The sequence below is a fragment of the Entelurus aequoreus genome, linkage group LG02, assembly GCF_033978785.1.
Source record: "Entelurus aequoreus isolate RoL-2023_Sb linkage group LG02, RoL_Eaeq_v1.1, whole genome shotgun sequence".
Classification (NCBI taxonomy): Eukaryota; Metazoa; Chordata; class Actinopteri; order Syngnathiformes; family Syngnathidae; genus Entelurus; species Entelurus aequoreus.
In genome coordinates this window covers 44,434,349-44,455,283 of record NC_084732.1, presented here as the reverse complement: position 1 = coordinate 44,455,283, position 20,935 = coordinate 44,434,349, and the positions used below count along the sequence as shown (strand labels likewise).

The window sequence follows — 20,935 nt, the reverse complement described above, 5'->3', positions numbered from 1 at the left end:
TTGGACTGTGTCTAAAATGCCATAAAAAGTGGTATATTTCTCCTGAATGTTTGAAAACATATCAATCAATCAATCATATACTTTATTAGTCCCCGAGGGGAAATTCAGATTTTCAGCACATAGCAAACATCACAGGGAGGTGCATGATTAAATGAATGTGCAGTAAATGATGGAGTGTCTCTGTGGTGATGCCCTGTATAGTATATGCAAAATTTAAATAAGACGGTCTGCACCACCTTTGAATTGTACACACAGTTTTAGTAGATCACACGCAACATGCCAGAGGTGGGACCAAGTCATTGCTTTGCAAGTCACAAGTAAGTCTCAAGTCTTTGCCCTCAAGTCTCGAGTCAAGTCCCGAGTCAAGACAGGCAAGTCCCGAGTCAAGTCCAAAGTCAAGACTGGAAAGTCTCAAGTCAAGTCACAAGTCCTGCATTTTGAGTTTCGAGTCATTTCAAGTCCTTTTAACCACAGACTAATATTTTTACACAGATTGTGTATGCTTTTAAACCGCTGTATTTATTTATTAAAACAAGTGCATTTGAAATAGCAGGAAAAAAAATAGTACTGACATTGCAATTCATAATAGCACTATTAACCAGTCATTTTAATAGTTTAAACAATTTTAAACATTTAACTCATTCCTTTACAGAATAAACACATTTGCAAAAACAAGTGCAACTGTACTTATTTGTACAAAAGTGTTAACATTGTATTTCCATGGCATATTGCATTGTAACTAGTTCCACAGCAGTTTCTATTCTGTTCTTACCTTATCTCATTGATCTCATCTCATACTGTATGTGTGTTTATGTGTGCGTACACATGAAAAACATAACAAATACATGAACATAACAATGAACAGAGTTGTACTTTTTAGATGTCAGGGCCCTATGCAATATGTACACATATTCTTAATATAGTATACATTTTAACTGACCTTTATTTGACTACGTTTGTCTTTTTGTAGGTGGCTAAAATATGCTGTGCTGCTGACCGCCGTCTAACGTTATGTTACTGTGTGTGATACATTGACTAACGTAACGTTATGTGTAGGGACCTCATGCAACCCTGCTTAAAAAAATCACTTGACAAAAAGTATGAATAAGGTGGCAAACTGCAGTGGACGCAACATATTCCTGTGTTTGAAATTATGTTATAACCACAGACATCTTGTAAGTACACGCAGTATTGGTTGCTGTGACGCGAGCAAATTGCATCTTGAAGTAGTGATGAGGAGCCGGCGAGCAGCCTAAACTGACAGTTGACAGGTAGAAAACAAAGATGCCGGGCTGGTGTTCAGCGTTTTCCTGCTCAAATGAGCGGACTGTTGAAAATAGGATTCGGGGGATTACTTTTCACAAGTAAGATTTAACATTAATGTACTATTGGTTGTATTTTATGAAAATAACATTACCACAGAGTTGAGAAGGAGCAAAGATCTTCAATATTTGTGTGTGAAAATCACAAATAAATCTTCTGGGGGAGGATGACACCCCTACAGGGGTTTGGTTTACAAACTTTCAGCCCCACCTAAAACAAAATTCACCAGCCGCCACTGATTATGATGCATTCTCATTTTAGGCAAAATATAAGACAATACTTTCTTAACAGTATAATTGTAACCAGGAATAAGTCTTCAAGTAACAATATTCAAATACTAACATTGTTGGGTAAGACAGCATTTGGTTTTATTCTGAATCCAGTGAAACAGATTGGTGGTTTTAGCTGATATAAAGAGTTTCAGGTGTTTATATATGTTTAAGTATTTGGCAGACGCTTTTATCCAAAGCGACATACATAAAAAATACATATATAACAATCACTGTAAACATTATCATTTAAGGGAAGAATGTAATACAAAATATCAATACAAAGTGTCAAGACAGAATAAACTCTCTGCTGCTGCAGCAACAGAGATACAGTCTATAAGATATATAGATATCTAATGTATTCATACATTGTTTATGTAGGATATACGCATGTATATATAACGTAATCATATTGTTTCTTCAACTTAAAAATAGCTGACCGTTTTTTTCCCCCTTCTCTGGGTTTATATTCCCAGTTTTGATCTCGGACGTCTGGTCACTTATAGCATATAAGAATATTATATTACTGTTAAGCAAACTATGAATAATAAAACATGTGTCCGTTATCATAGCTACACGTATGACAAAAAAGCGCGTGAAAATCAGTGGTATTCAGTGAGGTAAGATGAATTAAATTTGCTGACAGTTCATTGCTCCTGCCAAATGAATTGCACTGAGTGGAGCGTATCACCACTCCAAGATGGCGGCCCCGCGTCTCGTCTGCGCCAGTAGGCAGTAGCGCTCGATGCTGCGTCTACTTATAAGATGTCTATGGTTATGACGTTAGCAGTGAGTTTACAGCCTCACTGATTTAACTACACAGCAAATAAAAGTCATGTTACTTAGCCAATAAACGTTAGCTTACATTCAAAACTTACCCTTCTTTGTGCAACTTCAAATGTCGAACGAAGTTGGAAGTTGTTGCGTCTCCGTCTGTAATATTCGAACTGCGTGATTTGCATACGGCAATTCGTTTTTTGTAGACCAAGTCGTAGTTTTTATACCCGAACGAAACCAACTTTGGTATAAATCTTTCTCACTGGCGCGTTGTTTGACAACTCTTGTTCATTGGTTGTCCTGCAATTTGATTGGCTGAATGCTGTGTGATGAAAACAATGTAGATCTAATTTGATTGGCTGTTGTACTGAGAGCACACACGCTGACACGCAGCACACACGCTGATAGACAGACACGTACAAAATGAAAGCAACGGAGCGCTCCCAAATAACTTTTTAAGCTTTAGGTTTTGGGGAAAGTAGCAAGTCATGTCAAGTCAAAAGGCTCAAGTCCAAGTGAAGTCACAAGTCATTGATGTTAAAGTCTAAGTCGAGTTGCAAGTCTCTTTACATTTTGTCAAGTCGAGTCTAAAGTCATCAAATTCATGACTCGAGTCTGACTCGAGTCCAAGTCATGTGACTCGAGTCCACACCTCTGCAACATGCCCACTGATAGTACACACAGTTTTGTACGCTGTTTGGTGTGTGGTATTAGGAGATCAGTAAATCAGGCCCAAAGAGCATAAGGGTCACACTGAAAACTACTATGCATATTTAAATTACTTAAATGTGTGTAACTATGATTAGAATTAAATACAAAGACAATTAATATTACTTTAATTTATTTATTACATTTTTTTCACATTTGGCCCTCAATAGTTTTCAGTGTGACCCTAATTCTCTTTATGTAATCTGTAGTGTGTAGTGTATCTGTGAGAAGTGACATGTTTGTTTTCTAGGGATCCATCCAAGTGGAAAGTGGGAGATGTTGAACACTTGGGAAGGCTGCTGTTTTCTTTGTCCACAAAGCAGATTAACTCCATCCCGGTGGTGAGCACCCGACACCACCGATCAAATGAAATAACACCAGATGCGCCGTCTTAAATGAGACTGTAACATATGTTACTCTTGTTTAGACAGTGTTGAATGAAGACACAGTGGAACAGGTCCTTGTGGGCCAGGAACGCTGGCAGGACAGTGTGGTGAGTGGAGTCTGCTTGCAGCGCTGCATGGACCAACATCACCAAAGAGAGACGACACAGAGTCTCATGCGAGGGATCGTAAAAGCACAAGGCAGGGATGCAAAAAGTTCTGCATTTTCATGTACTTTTAGGGCAGGGTTTCTAAAAAAAATTTGGTTTCTTTGTTTCGTGTTGTACATTTAACCACTTTATCAAGGAAAAAACATCAACAAACAGGAATCAGGCTCACTGTGGGCTTGTAAACAATAACTACACATTGTTGAAGTCACAAGAAATAGATTTTCTGACAATCGGCAGTCAGGGACCTAATATGAATTTTCCAAAATAGGTCTTCACCCTCAGTTCGGGAAACCCTGCCATAAATTGCTAAGAAATTGTTTAATGAAATGTCAACTTTTTTGAGAGGTTTTAAAGGGGGAACTGCACTTTTTTTTTTTAAATGTTTGCCCATCGTTTGTGAGGCAAGAACAGAACACACGTCTGTGCGTTCTAAATATTGAAACTGCTCATAAGACTCAGCTGACAATGCAGATAATGAGAATACGACCTATTCTGCCTATAAAGCCCTCTAGAGCAGCTCAAGCTAGCCAGTAGGTAATAGCTGGCTACTTGCTAGTGGTGGAAGTGTGAGTGAGGCTATATGTCACGACGCCAGAAAAGTAGTTCCTCTGTGTTAGCTCCCCCCCTTTAATATGCTGGTCACAGCATGTAAATGGGGTATCGCTGGCATTTTTTGGATGTTTTAGACAGCTTAACAGGCGGAATAGATGAATCCCAATACCTGCATTGTTAGCCGCCTCATACTAGTAGTTTTTCACTATTTAGAATGCACAGAAAAGGGAAAGGCATGTGTTCTTGTCTCACATAAGGATTGTTGAAGTTGGGCAACATTCCAAAAAAAAGTTCCCCTGTAATTAGTGTTGTTTGTACATCTTGGCGTATAGTCCCACGCTGTGCAGACATCAAAGGTACATTCCCCTCAGCGTGGACATCATCTCAGCTGAGGCGCATGTCACAAATGGATATGAGAGACTGTGTCCATGTCTTTGGTCAGGACGCGTCACTAAGCTCTGAGCAGCGCAAGGCACTGTGGGTCAAACTTAGGCAGGTCAGTAATGCTGCACACTCACATGATTTTAATTTGCTTATTGTTAAACGTGTTACATGTTTAAATCAGCTCTAAGGTGGGGTCGGGTAACAGAAGGGGGCTTATTAATAATATATTTGTATCCTGGCTAATTAAAGTCAAATTTCATTTGGCTGAAAACTAGAAATGACACAAGAATGTGGCAAAAGACCCTGTACACCACTTCTCCCCAGTGTTGGCGTCACTCATGCAGCCCTATAACATTACGCTATCAACACCATACTTGACTGCAGGCAAGACATAGTTATCTTGTTCCTTATTTTTGGGTTGCTCTTCAGACATTTATGGCTGACAATGTTGCATCATTTTCAGTGGATAGTGAATCTATTTTGCTGTGTAAAATCTACACTGACTTCTCTAAAGCATATCCACATTTTCCAATAAGATATTGCCTGTTGAGCAACTGTTAACTGTAATACAATTTTATGGCTAAAATGGAGATGTGCTAAATTTTGTAGAATACTGTATATAAATACAGTAAACCCTCGTTTATCGCTGGTAATTGATTCTCGGCCTGACCGTATTGAATTCATTTCCGCAAAGTACGAATCATTACTTAAAAACCAAATATTATATAATGTCACGACTTTCTAAATATAAAGTAGGTTTTAACATTATGAGAACCCTAGATATGAAATAACGGCCCCATTGTCATTTATACTCTCTTTTAATATGTTTAATACAATTAAGTAATGCTGCCTGAGGCTTAGCCAATCAGTGGCCCGGATACTGAGCGGCACGCTCCGATTGGTTTGGTCTCATCTAATGGCCAATGCTGCTGTAGTAATGATATTTTTTGTTCATTTAGCCTTGTTTCAGCCTGAAAACGCTTCATTTAGGCCAAAAATACATACAATATGCTTTTAAATAACAACTAAAAAATTCACGCGAGAGTAAAGAGACAAACTTTGAATGTGGTTAATTAATTGATTAGATAATTAACAACTCTCAATTCAATTCGATTATGTTTCTTGGGTTGACGAATTAATTTAGAAACAATTATTGATTACAACCGATTCTCACATTTTACCGTATTATGTGGTATATAAAATATAATATGAACCTGTTTAAAAAAAGCGCGAAAAATGGCTTACTTATTTTAAAAAAATGTATTCTTGAAAATTATGAACCAATTCAAAATCATCCATCCATCCATCCAAAATCAAAATCAAAATCATAATACATAATAATCGTGATTCGGATGTAAATTCATTTTACTGGCACCTCTATAAGATATAGTGATTATTTTTTTATTTTTTTTAAATACTCAACTTTAAAAATAAAATTATTTTAGTTTTAAATTAACACCTCCCTGGTTGTATCAATCTAAACCAAACTAAACTCTACACACAGCACAGTGTTCCTAATGATGTGTCCAGTAAATGTAGCAGTCCATTAGGTCTCTGTGACCTGAGAGCCAGAAACAGATGGTGGTGTTGCCTAAAGCTGTGTGAAGTTTAATTACCAACATCTGTCTGCGACTGAAATGTTGCTGTTCTCTGACCACTGCAGGAGTTCAGTCCAGTGAGTGAGCTCAGAGCAGATGAAGTTCTGGCTCTTGGCTCTCTGGCGACTGAGATGACAGTCAGAGAATTGCATGACATCTCTTTGACCGATGACAGTTTTTGGGCCCATTTGGGGACTCTGACACGGTGGAGCCCCAGGAAGGTAAACTGAATGTGTACTTGAAGTTAATGCACATTGACTCATACAGAGGCAAATGTGTGTGTTACTGTCTGGCTTTTTCAGATGAGAGCTGTCATTTCGGGAATGATGCGCAAGCGCAACCTGAAGATTGAGCAGTTATCTGGCGTTGATCTGGCGACATTTGGCCATCTAATCTGTGGGTTTTATCCCTCAGAAATGACAAGACTGGACCCTTACAACCTCAGGTCAGCCAATTAATCACTGCATGATTGTCAACGTACGCACTGACAAATTTAGAACGACACTAAGCAGTGTGAAGGCTTCAGCCAAGGTGGATAGAATGTGGCCTGGATATTAACACCATGAGCCTGATTTACTCAATCAATCAAAGTTTACTTATATAGCCCTAAATCATGAGTGTCTCAAAGGGCTGCACAAGCCACAACAACATCCTAGGCTCAGATCCCACATCAGGGCAAGAAACAACTCAACCCAATGGGATGACAATGAGAAACCTTGGAAGGGACCGCAGATGTTTGTATGTATGTATGTACCGTATTTTTCGAATTATAAATCGCAGTTTTTTTCATAGTTTGGCCGGGGGTGCGACATATACTCCGGAGCTACTTAAGTGTGAAATTATTAACACATTACCATAAAATATCAAATAATATTATTTATCTCATTCACATAAGAGCGTCAGCAATCGTCACAAACACGTCAACCAATAAGAATTCGGCGGGGGTGGGTCATGGCAGAAGTGCATTGTGCGTCATGGCAGAAGTGCATTGTGCGTCATGGCAGAAGTGCATTGTGGGTCATGGGATGCTAACTGCTACTGCTACACAGCACACTGCTACACCATTGGCGGTAACTTATAAAAACTGAGAAGGTCTGAACAAAAATGGCACTGAAAAGGAAATCATATACTGCAGATTACAAGCTGGACGTAGTGAAATATGCAGCAGAAAGAAAGGACGCTAGCGACGCATACCAGGAGCGACAACAAGGAAGAAGATTTCATCGGATTTAGCGATCAGGAGTGACAGATTGTTTGGTAATCGTATAGCATGTTCTATATGTTATAGTTATTTGAATGACTCTTACCATAATATGTTACGTTAACATACCAGGCACGTTCTCAGTTGGTTATTTATGCGTCATATAACGTACACTTATTCAGCCTGTTGTTCACTATTCTTTATTTATTTTAAATTGCCTTTCAAATGTCTATTCTTGGTGTTGGATTTTATCAAATAAAGTTCCCCCAAAAATGCGACTTATACTCGAGTGCGACGTATATATGTTTTTTTCCTTCTTTATTATGCATTTCCGGCCGGTGCGATTTATACTCCGGAGCGATTTATAATCCAAAAAATACGGTATATATATATATATATATATATATATATATATATATATATATATATATATATATATATATATATGTGTATATATATATATATATATATATATATATATATATGTATATATATATATATATATATATATATATATATATATATATATATACAAACCCCGTTTCCATATGAGGTGGGAAATTGTGTTAGATGTTAATATAAACGGAATACAATGATTTGCAAATCATTTTCAACCCATATTCAGTTGAATATGCTTACAAGACAACATGTTTGATGTTCAAACTGATAAACATTTTTTTTCTTGCAAATAATCATTAACTTTAGAATTTGATACCAGCAACACGTGACAAAGAAGTTGGGAAAGGTGGCAATAAATACTGATAAAGTTGAGGAATGCTCATCAAACACGTATTTGGAACATCCCACAGGTGAACAGGCAAATTGGGAACAGGTGGGTGCCATGATTGGGTATAAAAGTAGATTCCATGAAATGCTCAGTCATTCACAAACAAGGATGGGGTGAGGGTCACCACTTTGTCAACAAATGCGTGAGCAAATTGTTGAACAGTTTAAGAAAAACCTTTCTCAACCAGCTATTGCAAGGAATTTAGGGATTTCACCATCTACGGTCCGTAATATCATCAAAGGGTTCAGAGAATCTGGAGAAATCACTGCACTTAAGCAGCTAAGCCCGTGACCTTCGATCCCTCAGGCTGTACTGCATCAACAAGTGACATCAGTGTGTAAAGGATATCACCACATGGGCTCAGGAACACTTCAGAAACCCACTGTCAGTAACTACAGTTGGTCGCTACATCTGTAAGTACAAGTTAAAACTCTCCTATGCAAGGCGAAAACTGTTTATCAACAACACCCAGAAACGCTGTCGGCTTCGCTGGGCCTGAGCTCATCTAAGATGGACTGATACAAAGTGGAAAAGTGTTCTGTGGTCTGACGAGTCCACATTTCAAATTGTTTTTGGAAACTGTGGACGTCGTGTCCTCCGGACCAAAGAGGAAAAGAACCATCCGGATTGTTATAGGCGCAAAGTTGAAAAGCCAGCATCTGTGATGGTATGGGGGTGTATTAGTGCCCAAGGCATGGGTAACTTACACATCTGTGAAGGCGCCATTAATGCTGAAAGGTACATACAGGTTTTGGAGCAACATATGTTGCCATCCAAGCAATGTTACCATGGACGCCCCTGCTTATTTCAGCAAGACAATGCCAAGCCACGTGTTACATCAACGTGGCTTCATAGTAAAAGAGTGCGGGTACTAGACTGGCCTGCCTGTAGTCCAGACCTGTCTCCCATTGATATATTGGTATGTATATATATAATGTATGTATGTATATGTATATATATATATTTATATATATATATATATATATATATATATATATATATATATATATATATATATATATATATATATATATATATATATACACTCACATACATACATTATATATGTGTATATGTATATATATATATATGTGTGTGAGTGCTCGCGCACAGGGTGCGTGTGATGCGTCAGTGCGTTAGATTTGTGGCAGAAGTGCTTGTAGATAGTGCATGCTGCATGCTGCCCCTGCTTGCTACTCTCTGCTTACAGCTATCGCCGCCAGCTAGCCCCTGGGTGGGTGAAAAGAGGAGCCGAGTGCGTAAGCCTCCTCGTGCTGGTACAAAGCCTCTCCGCCACCAAGACCCCCGTGGTGCCTCCTCTTGGCCACACACGGTAAACTGCGTCTTTGCGGACACAGGCTAAACTGTAGGGGATCTCGGAGCAGCAGTGGGCCCCAGAGGCGAGGCGTGCAGGCCCACCAGTGTGTGGACACGCCCTGGCGTCCGCCAACCACTGCCCCATCTATGGGTTAAATAGATATAAGACCTCAACGGTGGAAGTGGCGGAGGATGACACTGCATGTCACAACGGCACTGAAGACGGATGAAGGCTGCAACAGAGGGTGGTCTCCAGTCGTCATGGATCCATGCCACTGGATCAAGGCCCCTCTCTGCCAAGGACCGTGTGGTGGCTGCAGGCGCATCAGTCTCCCCACGCTAAAAGACGTCACGCGCAGGCGTCCTCCCGAATGGGAAGCCATCCATTTTACATCCCGGATACTTCAAAGTCCTTTGGCGACCGGAAAGTGGTAACGGGGGCAGGACAGTGAAGTCTGGTAGTCCCTAGCCACAACCTGGCACACAGGCGGTGGGTGTTAGATTCAGTCATTAAGCTCATGGACTGAGGCAGAAGAGCTTCTCGGCAGCTGCACCCATGACTGAGCAGCCCTATTCAGGATCCACTCTGCTCACCCCAGTAGGGGAGGGGGTTAGAAAAGGTACCCTAAAAATAGCCTGCCTCGCAACATCCTGTCTGGAATACCGCATACAGAGGGATCACCACCACGCGGTCAGAAACAAAGAGAACAAAGAAAACACAAACTACACATTGGAGCCTGGAACGTGCGAACCCTCACGGACAACCAAACCAGCGATCGACCTGAAAAGCGAACTGCCATCATCTCCAGAGAGCTAAGGAAGTTCCACATCGACATCGCAGCACTCTCCGAGACCCGACTGCCCGACGAAGGGCAGATGAAGGAAGAAAAAGGCGGATATACTTTCTTTTGGAAAGGAAAGCCTGCAAATGAGCCACGAATCCACGGTGTGGGTTTTGCTATTAAGAACTGCCTCATCAACCACCTCCATGAACTCCCTGTGGGCATCAACGAGCGCCTAATGACCTTACGCCTTATGCTTGCTAGCAGTCATATGGCCACGGTCGTTAGTGCATATGCACCAACCATTGATGCACAGGATGAAGTTAAGGAAGCCTTTTATGCTGACCTGGACAAAGTTCTATCTGAAGTCCCCAAGGAGGACAAGTTAATCCTGCTCGGAGACTTCAACGCCAGAGTGGGACGAAACCACCACCTATGGAGGGGTACGCTGGGGAGAGAAGGGGTCGGAAATACAAACTCAAATGGCACACTACTACTAACTAAGTGCTCGGAGCACAACCTGGTCATCACCAACACACTTTTCCGTCAGAAAACCAAGTTCAAAACATCATGGATGCACCCTCGCTCCAAACTGTGGCATCTCATTGACTACGTCATTGTCCGCTCTAAAGACCGTCGCGACGTCCTAAACACCAGAGCAATGACCAGTGCAGACAACTGCTGGACCGACCACCGCCTCATTCGCTCCATCATGTCCATCCGCTTAATGCGGAAAAGACGGATGCAGAAAAGACAGTGCAGGCCAAGAATTAACATCGAGCTGTTGAGTGATACCACCTGCCAACAACAGCTGCAGGAGGCCTTTAGCGCAGCGTTGCCCAAACAGTACCCAGAGGATACGGAAACACACTGGAGCACACTTTCGACTGCCATAATGAAATCCTGCAAAAATATCCTTGGTCTCAAAAAGCGGAGACATCAAGACTGGTTTGATGAGAACGACACTGAGATCCAGCAAATAATTGACAACAAGCGGCAAGCTTTCATCACTTGGCAAAACAACATCCACTGCAAAGTGAAAAGAGTAGCCCACGCCAAAGCGAAGGCAGCTGTCCAAACACAGGTTAGGAAACTGAAGAACCAGTGGTGGAAAAAGAAGGCTCTGGAGATCGAGCAGCTTGCTGACTCTGGAGACACGAGAGGCTTCTTCGATGCCACAAGAGTGGTGTATGGTCCCAGCCACCACTGCCTAACCCCCCTTCGCTCAAAGGATGGTCTGCTGCTGCTGAAGGACAAGGACGCAATTTCAAACAGGTGGAAAGAACACTATGAGGACCTCTTAAACAGGGACACTATACCTGAGATGGAGGCTCTTGATCAACTCCCACAACAACCCACAGATGAAAGCATGGGAGAACCACTTACCTTGGATGAGCTGCAGGATGCCATTGGGAAGATGAGGAACAACAAGGCTGCTGGGCCCGACGGCATTCCAGCAGAGGTCCTGAAGAAAGGCGGACCCGATCTTACCAAGCACATCCATGCCCTGCTTCTCAAAATATGGGAAGAAGAGGAAATCCCTGCACAGCTCAGAGATGCCCTAATTGTCTCCATATTTAAGAAAGGAGACAAGGCAGACTGTGGGAATTACCGTGGCATCTCTCTCCTGTCCACCATAGGGAAAGCCCTCGCTCGGGTTTTGGCCAACAGACTCACCCCCCTGTCAGAAAGCGTGCTTCCTGAGTCTCAGAGTGGATTTCGCCCAAGCAGAGGCACCACAGACATGATTTTCATCGCACGACAACTGCAAGAAAAATGCCGGGAACAAAACCAATCACTATACATGGCCTTCATAGACCTCACCAAAGCCTTTGACTCGGTTAACCGTCAGGCCCTTTGGCTGGTTCTGTCCAAGATTGGCTGCCCAGATAAATACATCCGGGTACTGAGACTACTGCATGTTAACATGTCAGCCACAGTGCTCAGTGGCAGTGGAGATGAAACGGAACCCTTTAGTGTAGACACAGGTGTAAAACAGGGATGTGTCATCGCTCCAACACTATTTTCCATTTTTGTTGCTACTATCCTCCATCTCAAAAACATACATCTGCCCCAGGGAGTCGAAATAATGTACAGAACCGACGGTCAACTCCTCAACATCAACCGTTTCAGGGCTAAAGGTCAAACCACCACCATATCCATCATGGAGCTGCAGTATGCAGACGATAATGCCCTCGTAGCCCTCTCAGAAGAGGACCTACAGTGCACTCTGTCTGCTTTTGCGAAGGCATACAAACAGCTTGGTCTTGCCATCAATATAAAGAAAACCCAAATTCTCCACCAATCACCACCAAACAGTAGTGCGCCTGTCCTGCCCCCAAACCTTTTAATTGACAAAATCAGACTCGAAAATGTGGACCACTTCCCATATCTCGGGAGCCTCCTGTCATCTAAAGCTGTCATTGACGATGAAATTCACCACCGCCTCAGCTGTGCCAGTGGGGCCTTCTCAAGGCTGAGGAAGCGAGTCTTCGAGAACCGTGACCTCCAAGCAAAGACCAAAATCCTGGTCTACAAAGCAGTCGTGCTCCCCACCCTTCTGTATGGGTCAGAAGCTTGGACCACCTACAGCAGGCACTTAAAGGCACTCGAGACCTACCATCATAGATGTCTCAGAAAAATCCTCAGGATCAGCTGGGAGGACCGACGGACCAACACCAGTGTCCTGGAGGAGGCTGGCTTGCCCACCATCACTGCCACAATTGCTCAAAACCAACTCAGATGGACGGGCTATGTAGTCCGCATGCCTGACTCTCGCCTCCCAAAACAAGTCCTTTATTCCCAGCTTGTTGAAGGGAAACGGGCCCCGGGAGGTCAAAAGAAGAGATTTAAGGATAACATCAAGGCAAACCTGACAAAGTGTCGCATAGACCTTAAGTCTTGGGAAGTCAAGGCAACAGACAGGACGATGTGGAGAAACCTTGTCCGTGAGGGTGCCGCGCAATATAATGACGACCTCCGCCATGCTGCACAAGACAAGCGCAGACTAAGAAAGGAGAGAGCATCCACCAAACAGGCCCAACCCAAACCCACCACCACTACATTCCCTTGTCCACATTGCCCTAGAATAATCGGGTCCAGAATCGGCCTCTACGCCCACCTGAAGACCCACAAGGACCAGGAAGGAGGACAGTCATACTCGACCACGAGTGACCGCCGATGATGATGATGATATATATATAGAATGTATGTATGTGTGTGTATATATATATATATACATATAACATTTATGTATGTGTGTGTATATATATATATATATATATATATATATATATATATATATATATATATATATATATATATATATATATATATATATATATACATATAAAATGTATGTATGTGTGTGTATATATATATAATATATGTATGTGTGTGTGTATATATATATTCATATATGTATATATAATATATGTATGTGTGTGTATATATATATATATATATATATATATATATATATATATATATATATATATATATATATATATATTCATATATATATATATATACACACACACACACACATACATATATATATATATATATATATATATATATATATATATATATATATATATATATATATATATATATATATGTGTGTGTGTGTGTGTGTGTGTGTGTGTGTGTGTGTGTATATATATATATATATATATATATATATATATATATATATATATATATATATATATATATATATACTATATATATATATATATATATATATATATATATATATATATAGTATGTATGTATGTATGTATGTATGTATGTATGTGTGTGTGTGTGTATATATATATATATATATATATATCCATCCATTTTCTACCGCTTATGCCCTTCTCAACCCGGTGGGGTGGTATCTGTGTCAAGCGGTAGAAAATGGATGGATGGATATATATATATATATATATATATATATATATATATATATATATATATATATATATATATATATATATATATATATATATATATATATATATATATATATATATATATATATATATATATATTATGTATGTATTGCTGTTCACCATCGTAGTGCCAACGTCTCCCACAGCGTAAAAAGTAGGTTGTGTTTCAGATTGCACTGGAAGAGTGTTTCGCATAGTCCAAAAAAAGTGACACAGAAAATAGTTGTCTGCTGCATGATCCAAAAAGTAACAAAACACCACAGTTTGGAGCATGGAAACATTCATGTGGAAGGAAATAAGTGTCTCCATTGTGACAGCCTGTAGAACACCAAAATCATTTACGTAAATAGGGTGATTTGCACAATGTTTGCACATGTTATCAATTGCGCAAGCAGTCTTAGTAGATCACCCATAACACGGCCACTGACAGTATGCACATTTTTTTAGTTTGCACATGCTGTTTAGCAACTGGTATTTTGGATCTTAGTAGATCAGGCCTTTAGTCCTGGCGAACAGGAGTTTAAAGAAATGTTGCATCTATAAAAATGAAGACAATTTAGATAAAACTTCTCCATTTTACTAGATTTTACTTAGACATGCATTAGAGTCTAAATGTGCCACCTATACTGTAAGTTTCATGTACATTTCCTCTAAACGCACAAACTAGTTTAAGCTGAAACTAATTAACACACAAACAAGGCTAAAAAATATGTTCCAATATAGTGGAGCATACACAAGCTTCCTGTAAATATTTTGCATATGCTCAGTGGACTGAATCCCCAAACTTTCTTTTTGAAATGGCAGCATGGCGGTCGGATTCCTGCGAGAGATGTCCCTGCCATGCACAGAACAGCAGATGGAGGCTTTGACGAACCGTTTGTCCAGAGCTGAGGCCTTTGGTCCAGCAAATGATTGGGGACCTGAAGTTTTCACTGAAATTGGGACACTGGCAGGTACAGATGAATGTAATATCCCAAAGGATGCTAACTTTTTGTTGCCAACCTTTGATGGTTACTTATCCAGAGTGAGGAAGAAGCGAGATGAAAATGACAATTCTTTGACGGATTGAAACAATTAAAGAGAGTGGAAAAGTTGAGAACATTTCTATTTCGAGCCACATTAATTATCTAACTACCATGTTTGTGAAACTTCTGTATGCCCAGCGGGCCTGGAAGACATTGTTTTGTCAGCTCTGACACAAGAGCAAGTGGAAGGAATCACCACTGAAGCAATCAGCCTGCTGTCACCAAAAAAGATGGCAGTGAGTTTTACCTTTGACTTGTCTTTGCAAGCACTTAATGTCAAGCAGATGTTATCTACAGGACATGTCAAGCCTTTGTGTTTTGTACACATGGTGGGAAATCATTCCCAATCCCTATGTGGGACAAGAACACACATGTCGTTTCCTTTTCTGTGCATTCTAAATAGTAAAACACTGCTACTAAGAGGCGGATAACAACACAATCTACCCTGCTAACACAACTCTCGAAAAAAAACTTCCAACACTTTTATATACATGCTGTAAGTATGTATATTATGTAGTAACAGGCACATTCACAATAACATGTCATATTTATAGTATTTTGCTAATTTTTAAGCAATACTTTAACTTCTTTCCTGGTCGGATTGATTTCACAGAGTGCGTAGCAATGGTGGCATTTGTTGCTAAGTTTCAAATAAGACTTAGACTTAGACTTTCTTTTTATTGTCATTCAAATTTGAACTTTACAGTACAGATAAGAACAACATTTTGTTGCATTAGCTCGTTGTAGTGCAGCATAAAAGAGCAATAAGGCGCAGATAAAAATAAATAGATTACTGTACAGATAAATATATTGCACTTTTGCATATGCATCCACGTTTATGGATGTACTGTATGTTATATTGTCTTTATAGTCCAGCGAGTTAATCCATTTTTGGGAGGAATTGAGGGGATTATTATGATGCGTTCAAGAGTCTTATGGCCTGAGGGAAGAAGCTGTTACAGAACCTGGAGGTTCTGCTACGGAGGCTGCGGAACCTCTTTCCAGAGTCCAGCAGTGAAAACAGTCCTTGGTGGGGGTGGGAGGAGTCTCTACAGATTTTCTGAGCCCTGGTCAGGCAGCGGCTTTTTGCGATCTCCCGGATAGGAGGAAGATGAGTCCTGATGATATTTTCCGCCGTCCTCACCACTCTCTGCAGAGACTTCCAGTCTGAGTAATAAGAACATGAAACAGTGGCTTACTGTATTCACTCCCACTGGGGTGCTGACTGATGGGATGCTTGTATATTTTAGCTCTTGTGCGCTCCTTGAACGGTTAAATTCAGAATAATCCTCACTCCTCAGATAAAAAAATGCTCCCTAGCGACGTTGCAATAGTCTTATACTGCGTTCTATTTGTTGAGAGTGCATTTGAGAGCCATATAGTATCAATTTGGAAGCGTGTGGATTTTCAAACCTGACCAACTTCTCAGCTTCGAGCCACAACATTCAACTATACAGGTGAGATGAATGATTTATAACCCAGCATTACCTTTTACAAACTCCAAGGCAATACAGCAGAAGCAGCTCAAGTTCCTTCTTCTTTTTTATTTTATGGTGGTGCGTAACCAGGGAGGAGTAGTGTGTGCAAGGCAATGTGTCACAACTCCAGAGAAGTAGCTCTGTGTTAGCTCCTACAATAACAATGTCGCAATAGCTTGGTTAATATGCATAAATGAAGCCTTGTTGGCTGTTTTTGGCTGGTTTTTTTTAGAACGCATTAAAGGGGCAATCAATGAATCCCATATACTGTACCTGTATTGTTGGCCGCCTCACACAAGCAGTTAGACTTAGACTTAGACAAACTTTAATGATCCACAAGGGACATTGTTCCACACAGTAGCTCAGTTACAAATGATGGAAAAGATGGTAAGGACAATGCAGGTATAAAATAGACTAAAAGCAGTATAAAATATAACATGTATATACGTAATATTTACATAATATATGTACAGTATAGGATATATACTGATATATTATATGTTTATATCATATATAAAATATATAACAATTACCATGTACAATATTACAGTATATGTAACAGCTGCAGCATAAAATAGAGAGTAAATACAGCAAAAAATAGACATTATAAACAAAGAGAAGTAGCTAACATGTCAGGTGTCAGGTAATACGCAGATGTCATCTATTGCTGTATGGCGAGTGATTATACAGCTGGACGGAGTGCGGAATGAAGGAGTTCTTGAATCGAACACTGTGGGAACGAAGCTGAAGGAGCCTGTTGGAGTATGAACTCCGCTGTCCCTCAAATGTCTGGTGGAGTGGGTGGGCAGGATTGTCCATGATGGCCAGCAGTTTGTCCAGTGTCCTCCTGTTCCTCACTGACACAAACGCCTCCAACTGCGTGCCAACAGTTTGGCCGGCTTTTATTTTGCTGGTGCTGCTGCCCCAACCAACCACTGCAAAGTACAGGGCACTGGCCACAACAAACGGATTAAAGATCTCCAACAGCTTGCTGCACACATTAAAGGACCTAAGCTTCCTCAGGAAAAAGAGTCTGCTCATGCCCTTCTTGTAAACAGCTTTGCAGTTCTTCCAGTCCAGTCTGCTGTTCAAGTGGACTCCAAGACTTGTACTGCCCCACTACTGCCACCTCCTGGCCCTGGATCTTGATGAGCTCCACCGAGGTCATTCTCTTCGTGAAGTCGATGACCAGCTCCTTGGTCTTGTCCACATTAAGGACCAGATGGTTCGCCTGAGACCACTCCACAAAGTCAGCGATCAGTGTCCTATACTCCAATTCCTGTCCCTCTCTGATACACCCGACCACAGCAGAGTCATCAGAGTATTTCTGCAGGTGGCAGTACCTGGAACTATACTGGAAGTCTGAGGTGTACAGGGTGAACAGGAAAGGAGACAGGACGGTCCCCTGCTGAGCACCTACACCACTGACCACAGTATCCGACAGGGAGCTCCCCAGTCGCACAAACTGGGGCCTGTCAGACAAGTAATCAGTGATACAGGAGACAATGGATGAACTGACACCCACCCTGAGCAACTTGTCACTCATCAGAATTGGCTGAATGGTGTTAAAGGCACCGGAGAAATCAAAGAACATGATCCTCACAGTGCCCCTCCCACCATCCAGGTGGGAGTGAGCATGATGCAGCAGGTAGATAACAGCATCATCCACTCCTACATGGGGCTGATATGCAAACTGTAGAGGATCCAGGGAAGGAGCCACCAGGGGTTTCAGCTGATCCAGCACAAGTCTTTTCACAGTTTTTAACTATTGCACTAATGCACGTAAAAGGAAAAGACCAGTGTTTTTGTCTCACATAGGAATTGTGGATGATGAGCAAAAATCCCCAAAAGTGCAATTGCCTTTCATGTTAATGTTGACGTTGACTTTTCCTGCTAGGTGGTGTTTAGTGCCATCCAGTTGTCCTGGCTGAGTGCCGAGCAGGCGTGGGCCATCACTGAGGAGCAGTGGACTGAGCTGGACAACGCACAAAGACACGCTGTAGGACTGGCTCGGTATGAAGGAGATGTTCTGCTAGAGCCAAGAGGTATCTATACTACCGCCCAAACAATGGTGATAAAAACTCATATAACCTCTATCATAATAGTGTTCATATCATTGGCGTCGATCCAGTTGGTGCTTTGGGGACCCGAGCACCCACGTGGGATCGATGGCAATTTTCAATCTTTAAAATAATTATGGAAAATCAATCTTGTTGTTGTTAATTTTGTGACGAGGTTGGTCCGTTTTTACATAATTAAAAGGTCTCAAATCATATAGTCTATAATTACCAAAGCCTAACCAAGATTATATTGTGCCCAATAATGAACTAATGACATAATCATCTTAAATGTAAACACACTGCCCACCAGTGAATAAGGCATACTTATTCAACAGCCATACATATCACACTAAGGGTGGAAGTATGAACAATGCCAACACTGTCATAAATATGTGTCATATAGTGAAACCACACTAAACAACAATGACAAACACATTTTGGAAGAATATTTGCACCGCGACACAACATAAACTCTACAGAACAAATTTCCAGAATTCCCTGCAGCACCAACTCTTCCGGGACGCTACAATATAAACAAACACCATTGGTGTATCTACACCGAACATCCACTGTAATGATACCACGTACAATAGCTTATCTAGTCGATACTTGTATGATTACATTTATAATTTTTAACATCACAAAATCTTCTTTTGTTTAAAAAAATATATATTATGTTTATAAACTCAGGAAATATGTCCCTGGACACATGAGGACTTTGAATATGACCAATGTATGATCCTGTAACGACTTAGTATCGGATTGATTCCCAAATTTGTGGTATCATCCAAAACTACTGAACAACAGAAGAAAAAGTGATTATTACATTTTAACAGAAGTGTAGATAGAACATGTTAAAAGAGAAAGTAAGCAGATATTAACAGTAAATGAACAAGTAGATTCATAATTCATTTTCTACCGCTTGTCCTTAATAATTGTGACAAAATAATAGAATGATAAATCATACAATATGTTACTGCATACGTCAGCAGACTAATTAGGAGCCTTTGTTTGTTTACTTACTAATAAAAGACAAGTTGTCTTGTGTGTTCACTATTTTATTTAAGGACAAACTTGCAATAAGAAACATATGTTTAATGTACCCTAAGATTTTTTTTGTTAAAATAAAGCAAATAATGACATTTTTTTGTGGTCCCCTTTATTTACAAAAGTACCGAAAAGTACCAAAATACTTTTGGTACCAGTACCAAAATATTGGTATCGGGACAACACTAATACACACACACCGAGCACCCACTGGCAGAAATATAGATCGGCGCCTATGGTTCATATAACCTCAAGTTTGTCTCTAAGCAACGACTGTCATTTTTTGTGTTGTGTGAAGCCAGCACTCATGAACGTTACCTCTGCCTCCGCAGGGAGAAACTCCGCTGCAGCAGCCCTCAACACTTTAAGCTTTCTGGCCCCAAGTCTCTGGTTATGGCATCTATTTTGAATTGAAATTGAAATACTTTTAATCACATTTCATCAGCGCCTGACCCCTCCACAGATTTGTACTGGGAATAAATATTTTAGAGGGTTCTGTTGCTTGTGTGTCTTGGTCCTTTTAGTTTACTATGTGCATTGTTAATTTTGTAAAATGTTATTTAAATGCTAGAAAATGTAATGATTCAATGTTTGAAACAAATAAAATAAAATACAACTACAATCTATTTCCACTGTTGAAATACACACAGTTATAATTACCCGAATTTCACAGCATTTAAAAGTATTTTTTCATAGAAAAATACTGTAGTCCAATTTACTGTAACATTACAACACATGATTTTGAAATTATTAACATTATATTTCCCGACCGTTTTCTGTCATTTCACAGCAAACACTGCTATCATACAATTGTCATTTGTAATATTACACTCCTTTTCGGACGTGCTGTAATGAAACAACTGGAAATGTGTGATGCATTACATTGTATTGTCGTATGCACGTTTGAAATAAACTGAGACTGAACTGAACTGAACAGTAAATCATTGTGAAGTCAACTGATTTGTCTCTTAAGGGGTTCTGTAAACTACGTTGCACACTCTTGTACAGTAAGTGGCAGTATACTGTCAAAACGAGAGAGTAATAACTATAAAAAATACATTTGCGAAGTTACAGCATTTAATTGTGACTTTACTGTGATTAACCGTAAAATCACAGCTCTTCAGGTACAATACATT

General features: G+C 40.3%; 1 protein-coding gene across 1 annotated transcript in view; it reads left to right on the top strand.

The window, feature by feature from the left end:
• LOC133642017 (stereocilin) overlaps window positions 1–20,728 on the top strand; it is a 69,415-nt gene extending 48,687 nt beyond the window's left edge. The window contains exons 21-29 of the mRNA XM_062036225.1: window positions 3,328–3,418; window positions 3,505–3,676; window positions 4,515–4,678; window positions 6,230–6,385; window positions 6,467–6,609; window positions 14,994–15,142; window positions 15,353–15,450; window positions 18,590–18,737; window positions 20,132–20,728. Coding sequence (XP_061892209.1) covers window positions 3,328–3,418; window positions 3,505–3,676; window positions 4,515–4,678; window positions 6,230–6,385; window positions 6,467–6,609; window positions 14,994–15,142; window positions 15,353–15,450; window positions 18,590–18,737; window positions 20,132–20,208 — 1,198 coding nt within the window. The 3' untranslated portion in view covers window positions 20,209–20,728. The remainder of the gene's footprint in view (window positions 1–3,327; window positions 3,419–3,504; window positions 3,677–4,514; window positions 4,679–6,229; window positions 6,386–6,466; window positions 6,610–14,993; window positions 15,143–15,352; window positions 15,451–18,589; window positions 18,738–20,131) is intronic.
• Window positions 20,729–20,935: the final 207 nt, after the last annotated feature.